Genomic DNA, 11682 nt, shown 5'->3' with positions numbered 1-11682 from the left:
CTATAAGGGAAGTACAGGTCCATAATCCCTTATCCGAAATTCCGACATCCACAGAGCTCTTTTGCCTCTCCTTCCTCTGGCTGTCTCCAAAGGCGCCTCCAGCCCCATAATGTCCCCGCATAGGAGTTTCCCAGGCATCATTCGCCGCCACCTCCCTCTGGGCACTTCGGCCACAACCACCTGCCGGCAGCGACAGGGTGAAAGGAAGCGGGGGCAGGGCAGCGTCTCGGCCAGGGCCGTGCATCACTTCCCCCAATTCACTTTTAACAACCAGTCTCAGCTTAATCATCTTTAGAATGAAACACAGAATTTTGTAATTTCATAGAAAAAGAACTTAATGGGAAAACCAGCAGATGTGTGAGCCATTTTCAGCTCTGCAGTAACTTGCTGGGCTACCAAGGAAAAAGCCACTTCACTGTTCCTGAACTTTTATTTACTTAACCTTGTCTTGTCGAGCTCTAAATTCTAGGACTCTTTTAAGTACATGTCTTCCATGGTAACATCTTAGTTCTCCTAATAACATGTTGTTCCAGTATTGTATAATCAGTCAAATAAAGAATAGAGGATTCCCCTATATTGAGTGGTTATCTTGAGATCTTAAAAGGTAATCTTGTCCTTAATCACAGGAAAACAAACAGTAATTTTTTTAAGAAAACCCACAGAGCACAAAGCTAGAATATAAAAAGAAATAAAAGCAACATCTTAGTAGTTATTCAGACTATGGTATCAACGAAGTGCTACTATAGAAGACCATGACCACTCCTTGATTTCCCTTTCAAACAATAGGCAGCCCCAAAACCAAAATTCGCATTCAATTTATTGTCTTCAACATACACCATTCTTTTTTTTTTTAATTAATTAATTAATTAATTTTTTGGCTGCATTGGGTCTTCATTGCTGCGCGCCGGCTTTCTCTAGTTGTGGCGGCAAGCAGGGGCTACTCTTTGTTGTGGTGTGCGGGCTCCTCAGTGCAGTGGCTTCTCTTGTTGTGGAGCACGGGCTCTAGGCGCACCGGCTTCAGTAGTCGTGGCACACAGGCTTAGTAGTTGTGGCATGCGGGGTCTAGAGAGCAGGCTCAGTAGTTGTGGCGCATGGGCTTGGTTGCTGCACAGCATGTGGGATATTCCTGGACCGGGACTCGAACCCATGTCCGCTGCATTGGCAGGTGGGTTCTTAACCACTGCACCACCAGGGAAGTCCAACATACACCACTCTTGATGCTGCATTTCTATTTAGATTCCCTCTTAGAGTTCCATAAAGCATAAAATAGAGCCCCTTGAGACTCAGAAAAGTTCAAATAACCAGAATTTGTTGACTAAATCCAAATTTACTCATTCGACTATTTTATGGGGTTCAAAATAAGCAAGATTTTAAGATAAAGTTTCCATAATAAATCTGCTCTAAGCATATTTATCCACAACCTTCAAAATCTTAATATTATCGTCGACTAAAACAACGATAAATCTAGACTCTGATTCAAACATATATTCCTAATAATCTGGGTATTTATCATACTTTTGCTTCTTTGGATAGAAAGTGTGTACCACTGTAGAGCTAATCCAATGTTGCCAACTCTCTGCATCAGTCCACCATAAAGAAGTGTAATGTACAACCAAAGACAGCACTGGCAATACCAAACTTAAAGCAGTAACCCAAATGTGGTTCCCTAAGCAACAGATCATTAAAAAAGTCAAACGGGGGGGGGAGGGGGGGAGTAGAGCACACCTTTTCACTGGCAAGCAGACAAAAGGGTGCGTATTCAATTAATGCTTGTCTGAGTGTTATCTATGTACCTAGTACTGCTCTGGAGTCTATGAGAGACAAAAAGGTAACAAGATACACAATCGCTGCCCAGTAAGATAAGGTACCCACAAATGAAACATTTAGAGAACAAGCCAGTGTCAATCTGTGTCCTGAAAATAATAAGTCCTATCAGCATTCAGAGAAGACAGAGTAGAACAATGGAAAGGGATTAAGAGCTAGGAAACGCACATGTGAAGATTGAGACTAGGATTTCTCCTTGAATCCACCTCCATTTAAAAGAATTTTTATCCCAGATGTCATTAACCACAAACATAACAGAAAAGTCACTTCCCTCAGTTCCCATTAGGTCCGTTTTCTCATCTGTAAAGTGAGGAAGTTAGATTCAAAGAGGAGTCAAAGGTCACAGTCTCTCACCTAAAATGAACCTTAGCGGTTAGTGGAGTGGTTAAGACTGAAATTCCCCTACAAAAACTGCACAGACATTTAATATGGGTATAGGAGACACTGGCTTAAGTACAGTGGATTATTTGTGCTGGGTGGATCTGGCAAAGTAAGACTTAGCCAGATCATGAGGAGCCCAATTAAAGAACTGGGACTTACCTCTGTGTCAGGCAATGTAACCTCTGTTAAAACTTTCAGGTTAAAAGAAAAGTAAAAAAAAAAAACTTTCAGGTTAAACTGAAATGACATCACTGCCAAAGAACTAAAATGTGTAAAGTAAAAAGGGACAGCCACAATCTATAACAGTATAATGACAGACTTAAGTAAGAAATTTAGCAATTCAGCGTAGACGTTGACCACTAGGAAATGCCAACAGTCAGGCTGTCATAATCAGAGATGAGACAGTTTGATTTAGCAAAGAAATTACACAGCTCACAATGAAAGGCAGTTCCCTTCAAAGAATCATCCTTGAAAATTGCCACCTTCACTAACCACACAGAAAAGCATGCAACAGATATTTTACATTAGACTCAGTTACAGTCACAAGCTGGGAAGCAATAACAGGCTCTTCACATAGGAAAGGAAAAATTACACTAGATGGTGCTACAAATACTGAATAAGCCCCTGCACCTTTTCTCCTATTTACTCAGTTGAATGATGTTTTAATTGGGGGGGGGGGGCGGTACAAGCTATGTTTTATTACTTTGCGATCACATTTACCTATATTAGCTGAACTGTATTGCTCTGGACTTGTTCTTCAAACTTGGAAAAAATGAATTTCAAAAAACATACCTCTTAAGCAAAAAATTAACCAGTACTATAATTGGTTATGTCCCCCTGGCTCTTTTACCATACCTACTACAGCAGAACAAAAGTGGCACAAGCAGGACTTGTGATCTAGTTCGACACAGAGTGCCATCTGCTGCACATACACAGGATGTCACCTCTGCAAGATTCAACCTTAGTGTCTCTCAGGGACCTTTGTAAAAGCCAGTGGTTTGTTCCTATATTGCTAAATACATGTGTCTCAAACTAACATAGGAGAATTCTCACTCATGGGGTTTTGAAATACCAGTACTTTCATAACAAACAATAGTAAGTTTTATATGCGAGGAGAAAGATGTGAAGGAGCAATTGTACTTTATAATAAAAAGAACACAATAAGGGGGTCAGAATATCTGGAGCGGGTGGGAGTCCTAAAACTGTTGTATATTCATCGTGTAATCCTGGCCAAGTCTCTCCCTTTCTGGGTCTTAATTTCAAGCATAAAATGTCAACAGTTAAATCTCTAAGAGATACCTTTCAAATTGAGTCTTGCGAGGAATCATAGAATAACAGATGGAGACAGCTAAATACATGATAGCTTCGGAGGAATCGTAGAAAAAGAAAAAAACTGTTTACATATTTTAAATAATCAGGCACAACTTTTTTCAAAATCTTACAATTCTAAGTTCATTTGCAAGTCACCATGCATATAACACTTCTGCCCTTCAGAAATAACACTTCATTTTAGTTGTGCTTTCACCTCAAATTCAGCACATCACTTTTATCCACCCCAGAATAGCACAGAAAAACACTTTCATGAAGTACCCGCACAAGGAAGGCACTCACAGACTGACAGATTCACACAGTGGAAAATATACAAGGCACAAATTTCAAAATGCTAAATGAATACCACACCCAAATAGTCTTAAAAACAAACTGCAAAGTCAGAAGATGTATTATCAAAATACAGAGATAAAGACAACTTGGTAAGTCTTTAAATAGTTTGAGGGGGAGGGGAATGCAATCAGATTTTTGGATTGCCTTATGTTTTTAAGAGAACAAAACACATAACTGGAGGCTATGAAACATGCAAATCTAAACTGAACTGTGGAAAGCTTGGCTCTCACCCAAAAGCTTCAGCAAAGCAATATGTCAGTATGCCAAAATGAAGAAGTACAGTTTTCTCATAAGAACGAGGATAGGTCCATACCTATGACTAATAATAACAATACCATCTTGCATTTAAAGAGCATTAGTTCTTTTCACTGCTCTTTCAGACACTTAATTTTACAATGTCATCAGTCTTGGGGTACCCTCTGAAAAGCTCCAGTTCAGTTTTCCCTCAAGAGCTATGTGATCAGAACAAGACAGGTGGGTATATTTGTTGAGAGCTGAAGGTACTACTTTCTGCTATCAGGCTGTCTGCAGTGATTCTCTTATTACCACACTATACAACTTAGCCCTAGGAAATAAAACCTACACTTTCTCTTGGAGTTGGCCAGAGACCAACGGTATGGGTCTAGAAAGTCCAAGGGAAGAGAACCTGCTGACTTGTTAGGTCAAGAACTCCATGCCAAGTTGATCTCTTGCAACTGAAAAAGACACACACACACACACACACACACACACACACACCAAGACTGTTCAACACACACACACACACACACACACACACACACACACACACACACACACACACACACACACACACCAAGACTGTTCAAATAGAAACTCCCGTGCGTTGCCAGCCAATGAAAGCCAGCAATAACTGGCTAATACAACCACCAAATCCCTGCCGCTGTGAACTTGTCATATTCTCTTCCCCTCTGCCTGCTGCCCACCTTCCTTCTTCAGGCACGCGTGAACAAGCTTATAAAGCAGCCCTCCAAAAGCACCACCGAGGACCTTTAAGGAACTAAGAGGTTGCAGCTTGCCTCCTGAAGCAATGCAGCATGCATCGCAAGGGTGCTGTTCCCCATGCCCACACGTAGGAAGTCACACAGGGGGATAAAGTTTGATTTTCTGTCTTGCCCGTTCCCAGAGGGTCGAGAAGAGAACTAGGGAGCGGCCCCGCTGGGGTCCTGGGTTGCCCTCCGGGGGACAGTTCCCAGCAGTATGGCACTGCCACTCTCCTGAGACATACACAAGGCAGCCGCGGCAACTCAGGACACCCCAACCCGCCTGGAGGAGGAGGGAAAGGAGACAACTTGAACGGGGCTCAGTTCGGGAGCAATAGGGCAGAGCTGTTAAGTAAAAAGGAGGGAGGGACCGAGATCGGGGGCGGGTCAGAGAGAGGTTCAAGTCCCGTCCCTTCCCCGCCCTGGTGTCCCCGGTCCTGCGGGAACATCCCTGCCGTCGCCCCTCCTCCTCTCGGCTTCCTCCGCCCTGCCTTTTTTCCTGGTTGCCGCCGCAGGCGCCTGAAGGGCACGGCGGCTCCTCGGTGCCCGGCAACCTCTGGAGCGGCCGCGAGTTGAGGTAACTCGCCCGCTGCCCCGGCGGCCTGCCCGCCGGCTGATCCCACACGCCAGCGCCGCCCCGCCCTCCCCGGAGCCGCCGGGCGCGCTCGCTCACCGTCCGGTGGTGCTGCTGCTGCCGGTGGCGGCTGACGCCCAGCGCGGGGAAGCAGCCCGCAGTCAGCGCTCCGCAGCCGCCGGCGCCTCCGCCGCCTCGGGAGGAGAGGAGCAGCAGCAGCGATCTACCTGCGGCGGCCGCCATCTCTCAACTGGAAACGGCGCCGACCCAGGCAGCGCAGCGGACGGCCGGGGCGGAGCTAAGACCCGCCACTCACCGGCGCCGGTCCAACTGTCGCCCTTGACTGAGTTGATGAGGCGGGGCTTCTTGCAAGGCCCAATCGACAGGCGGGAGAACCACACTAGAGACTGCCTGTCACTTCCAGAGTTACCTATTGTGGGACATAGTCAATTACGGGCAAATTCTAGGGAACCGGTAATTGGCACCCGAGCCCCTCAGAATAGCACCAATAGAGATGGCATATTCGATTCGGCTAATCCTCACCAAAGATACAGCTAAGATAAGGGTAACTGGGGAAATGGATATTTGTACAAAGCTCTGTGCTTCGTGTTTTAAGTTGGCAAAATAGACACCAAATTAGTAATCATTAGCTAGGTACGTTGGAACTCCCAACGACACGCCCAGAGTTATCATTCATAACTAATGGTATTTGGATATGCTGAAATTATCCCGTCATGGAGTGATCTAATGACTGTGATATGTAGCATAGTACAGGAGGGGTAGAATGATTATGATACCAAAGTCCCAGAATGAGTACATGTTATAAAAGTGAATTAACAGAACTGTATACATTTCAGATACTCAGTTCACTTTTACAGCACCTTTATACTGATATTCTAACACTCTATTTTCTTACCACTTTTGACCTTATGTGCAACTTATTAAACTATAGAAACAGAGCATGCTGATAATGTAATAAAAATCACGTAAAGGTTACCTTAATTAATTTTCATAATTTAGCTAAATTAGCCATTAGAATACACTTTGGAACAGCCCTTTCTCTTGAAAAATCCTTCCACAGAGACAAGCTCATAATGGTAGCTCATTGAAGACTGAAAGAAAGATTTGAGGTTCCTGAATTTCCTCAGAAGAGGATTTCTTTGCTGTCTGTTTATTGTTATGAGCTAGTTAATTCTCACACCTCCTTTTAAAATCTGGAGCAGGGGCTTCCCTGGTGGCGCAGTGGTTGAGAGTCCGCCTGCCAGTGCAGGGGACGCGGGTGTGCCCCGGTCCGGGAGGATCCCGCGTGCCGCGGAGCGGCTGGGCCCGTGGGCCATGGCCGCTGGGCCTGGGCGTCCGGAGCCTGTGCTCGGCAACAGGAGGGGCCGCAGCAGTGAGAGGCCCGCTTACCGCAAAAAAATAAATAAATAAATAAAAATAAATAAAATAAAATCTGGAGCAGGAAAACAGTTTGGTAAGCAAATAAAAGTATTATCCTAAATTTTGGGAAACATCTTTCTAGTGTACCCTAAGGTGATAAATTTAAAACAAAACAACACGCACACAATTTTATTGTATCACTTATTCTAATAATATTCTTTAAAGTTTGACTGAAATGTTACTTTTTTGGCCAAGAATAGCTAAATAATGAAGTGAAGCTTTTAGTTTGTTTAATCCTTCCACCCACCCCAGAACTGTAAGATGATTGGCTTCTCCAGGTGAGACACTCAAACCACTCACCCAAAAGGCATTTATTGCTCAACAGTGGAACATGAGAGCTCAGGAATGAGATAAGGCCCCCATTCAACAGCTGCACACACTAATCCCCCTAGTTGGAAATCTGTGACATTCCTGGGGTAACTTCACTTACAATCATTTTCCACTCATCTATATTTATCCCATCTGCATTTTATGTATTTACCCATGCTCTGCCATTTCCCCTTCTCTCTTGCCCCTTTACACCTTCTTACTAGTATTACCACGGGTTTTAGTTTTGTTTTTACTTTGTCTTCGCAAATCTGGCTATGAATCAGAATTGTGCCCTCCACTCCATCTTACACTTTGAAAAGTTCTACTGGAATTGCCTTTCCCCTATTTATCGAAATATGAAAATGAGACATGCATCCTGCATTACTGAGATTTAGTTCTGTGGATTTGCAAAAGAACCACGATAGTTTTTTATTTTTCAAGTGCATAAATCTGAAACTGGAGGGATTACCAAAATCTTCCTCTTTATTTACCAAAATGTGTCATTTTTTATCTACCAAGATGATACCATTGATTAACCACAGGTAGGCTGCATATTTTGAGGATCCACTGACTAAACTGAGTTCTAATAATACAGGGATAGAAATTAATCTAAACAAATGTCAGGGCTTCCCTGGTGGCGCAGTGGTTGAGAGTCCGCCTGCCGATGCAGGGGACACGGGTTCGTGCCCTGGTCCAGGAAGATTCCACATGCCGCGGAGCGGCTGGGCCCGTGAGCCATGGCCACTGAGCCTGCGCGTCCGGAGCCTGTGCTCCGCAACGGGAGAGGCCACAACAGTGAGAGGGCCGCATACTGCAAAAAAATAGTAATAATAATAAATAAATTAAAAAAAAACAAATGTCAATTATCTCTTCACAGAGAAAACCTTTCCACAGCTGCAAAGGACATATCTCATACCAGCTGGTTGGCTAGGCCAAATAAGGAGAAAATGTAGATAGCTCAATAGAAAGTCATCCTCTAGAAAGATACATACACACACACACACACACACACACACACACACACGCACCAAAAGTGGTTTCTGGAAGAATAAACCAAAAAAAAAAAAAAAGTTACCTCTGGGAAATTTTAAGGGGTAGCTATCCTTTTGAATGGTTTAGCTTTTTCCCATCTGCATGTTATTTTTATTATTACAAAAATATGTTCAGTGAAACCTACATGACTGCAGAATTGTTTTCCGTGCCAATCCTTAAAACAGGTTGATCTTTTCTTTTAGCTAAAACTAATCAGAACAGATTTTCTGGAGCGTGAAACTCTAACTAGATTCCCTACTAAAATGTACACTAAAGTCAGCTCCAAAGTATGACTCAACTCAATGGAGTATTTGTCTAAGCATTCCAGAATAGCCAGGGTAGGTGATGCACACAGCTTACTGACGTGAACAAGAAAACATGAAAGGGATCTGCTTAGAGATCTGGGGGCTATGTTTCATGGTTTACTGATGATATGAGTTATTATTCAAGTGAGATCAGCAATTCTTAAGGATCAAAAAAAGTATGTGAAGGAGAGGGAGAAGAAAGGGGTTTTAGCCTTTAAATAAGTATCATAAACCACAGCTTAGATCTGTTTTCTGGTGATTTGGCTTCACTATTTTTCCAGATGTCATTATTCCTATTTTTTATACCTACCCATCTGTAGGACTCAAATACTCATGCCCCGGCCTCCAAAGGATGACTGACTCCATATTCATTTATAACTTAGTGACCCTAATCTAACATTCTTTTAGGTCTGAAACATCCAGTCTGCAAGTTTATTTATTTATTTATTTATGTCTGTCAAGCACGCAACACTGGGAAAACACTGAGTTGAGAAGGGCAGGGCTTGTTCAAATAGGACTGTCTTTGTTCATATTTCTCAGGATCTGAGAGATTGGCAGCTAACTTTCACACTGTCCTTTTTAATCGATTTTTAAAATTTTATTTATTTATTTTTGGCTGCGTTGGGTCTTCATTGCTGCACGCGGGCTTTCTCTAGCTGCAGAGAGCGGCGGCTACTCTTCATTGCGGAGCTTGGGCTTCTCATTGCAGTGGCTTCTCTTGTTGCGGAGCACGGGCTCTAGGTGTGCAGGCTTCAGTAGTTGTGGCTCACGGGCTCTAAAATGCATGCTCAGTAGTTGTGGCACACGGGCTTAGTTGCTCCACGGCATGTGGGATTTTCCCAGACCAGGTCTCGAACCCGTGTTGGCTGTATTGGCAGCCGGATTCTTAACCACTGCACCACCAGGGAAGTCCCTCACACTGTCCTTTTTGTGTTGGATTGGCCTGTGGCCTCCTATAGCCTTTGTTATTCAGTAGACCTTTGGAGTCAGGAAGTCTTTTGTCCCTATCTGAAATGATCCAAAGGGGCAAGACACTGATTCTGAACTTGAATAAACCACACATCCTAAGTGCATAGGAATTCAGCACACATTTTTATGGAACCCAACACTATCCATTCCAGAGTATTCAAAAGTGCCCCCCAAAATCCTAAGAACATTCTCTGACAAGGCTGAATTACAACAAAATTCCAAATTGGTAAAGGGCTCCCCTCTCTCAGCACTCTCCAGGTATTTACTACCCATACCCTGAACATGCCCTGACCTTCCAACCTCCAACTCTTTGCTCCTACTGTACCCATAAGTCACCTGTTCTATTCTCCTGAAGACCAGCTTGGCTTCCTCTGAGAGGAAATGCTCAGGTAAAATTAAACTCTCAGAATTTGTTGTTTGACTTTCTATCACAGTACTTTGGTACTTGATGTGACCTGGTCTGACAATGAGGCTGCCACTCCCTTGAGTATCCAACCTATTTGATGAGACTAATCTGCCTCGCTGGGCCACAGTCCCCTTCTTCTCTCACTTTTTATGTGTATTTTCTATCAGAATTATTTACGTTACTATCTTTCTCCTACACAGCTCTTCCAGGTTAGAGTTGCCAACCTGGCAAATTAATTTAAGCTGACTTTTTAGATAAGTACTTCTTGGATTGCCTCTTTTACACAACATTTACATTTAGAGGACCCTCCAATGCTAAAAGGCAAAATAATTTCACAAAGTATGGCAGGTCTAAGAAAATTATTCTCAGGTGAGATAGTCCATTAATAGTCTTCAGAAATTCATCAAATACCTAGTCACTTCCACCTGCTTATTTCAAGGTCAGATACATCTTTATATTATGCTGGGTGTTGCCCAAAGTTCAGCTCCTCTGAAACTGAACTAATTTAGTGTCAAATGCTGTATTCATTCTCCATTTCTATGTAATGTATATAATCTTCATCAGTACTTTTATACGTGAACACAAATTCTGGGCTATGGGTTGCACTTGGTGGGAGGCAGAGGGTGGAGGAAACTGTGGGTGTGAGACTGGTCATTGCCAGTTAACAACAGGTGCGAATGCTGCTCTTTAAATTTAGCCATTGCACTTGGCATCTTGTCTCTCAGCCATCACTTATGGCAACCACGGCTGATTTGGAAAGGATCAAGGAAAGGATGACAGAAAGAGTCATGTTTATTAAAAGGCAGAGAGAAACAGTTTTGTTCTCTTTTCTTTAATAAAAACTAGCCTAAGGAATAAAAAGCAGCATGAGACTTGGAAAGTGTAAAGACAGCTTAGAGTGAAAAGGGGAAGAGATAATAATCGTTAACAAATTGTTCTTAATTGGGCACTTTAAAATCATTCCAGCTCCCAAAACTTGGGAGCCAAATTATTTCAAATTTGGGTGGAGACTAAGAAAATAATTACTATTAATTGAGAGATGGGATAAGAGTAGGGGACAAGATCTGAATGAGTATAATTTATTTATTCATTTATTCAATCAGTCAATCAAGAAAAATATATTGAATGCCTATTATATGCCAGGCAATATGCTAGGAGAAATTTTCCAAAATTCACATTTTCTGCATCATGTATTTCTTTTTCTCAAATGCTCATTTATCCATCCTAACCTTGAAATGGGATCAATTCTTCCCATAACATTTATATTTCACTCAGAATTCCTGAAAGATCGCTTGAGTTATCTCAGAGCATCAATATAACATGTATTTGAAACATACTACTAATGTAATAACCACCACACCCAACAACATTACTAGGAAGACATATGAAGAAATTGTAGTTTTTGCTATCAATGTGTGGTAGGGTTCAGTTCTACTTAAATAATTTCTGTTTTACTGCCTAGAGTATAAACAAAATTTAGCCTCAGAGCTTTTTTTTTTTTTTCGGTACGCAGGCCCCTCACCGCTGTGGCCTCTCCCGCTGCGGAGCACAGGCTCCAGACACGCAGGCTCAGCGGCCATGGCTCATGGACCCAGCTTCTCCGCGGCATGTAGGATCTTCCCAGACCGGGGCATGAACCCGTGTCTCCTGCGTCGGCAGGCGGACTCTCAACCACTGCACCACCAGGGAAGCCCAGTCTCAGAGCATTTTAAGAGGACATTGCATTCCTATCTTCATGCCTTGCTTTGCTAATATGTATATATATATTAGTTTGAAACA

The 11682-nt window shown here is 42.9% G+C and overlaps 1 protein-coding gene and 1 pseudogene across 3 annotated transcripts in view; both read right to left on the bottom strand.

Moving 5' to 3' along the window:
* Nucleotides 1–5528, bottom strand: part of LOC111183501 (ATP-dependent RNA helicase DDX50-like) — a 95134-nt pseudogene extending 89606 nt beyond the window's left edge.
* MCU (mitochondrial calcium uniporter) overlaps nucleotides 1–5726 on the bottom strand; it is a 212592-nt gene extending 206866 nt beyond the window's left edge. Inside the window, exon 1 of one of the 3 annotated variants that reach the window (XM_030759348.2) lies at nucleotides 5542–5726. In XM_030759348.2, coding sequence (XP_030615208.1) covers nucleotides 5542–5685 — 144 coding nt within the window. In that variant the 5' untranslated portion in view covers nucleotides 5686–5726. The remainder of the gene's footprint in view (nucleotides 1–5541) is intronic. The other 2 variants (XM_022590844.3, XM_022590845.3) reach the window with 2 other exon arrangements.
* Between the last annotated feature and the right edge of the window lie 5956 nt (nucleotides 5727–11682).

The sequence above is a fragment of the Delphinapterus leucas genome, chromosome 16 (assembly GCF_059928025.1).
Source record: "Delphinapterus leucas isolate spDelLeu-1000000601 "Yukka" chromosome 16, BTC_Dleu_Yukka2, whole genome shotgun sequence".
Taxonomy (NCBI): domain Eukaryota; kingdom Metazoa; phylum Chordata; class Mammalia; order Artiodactyla; family Monodontidae; genus Delphinapterus; species Delphinapterus leucas.
The sequence above is the reverse complement of the archived record's forward strand: the minus strand, read 5'-3'. Positions and strand labels throughout refer to the sequence as shown.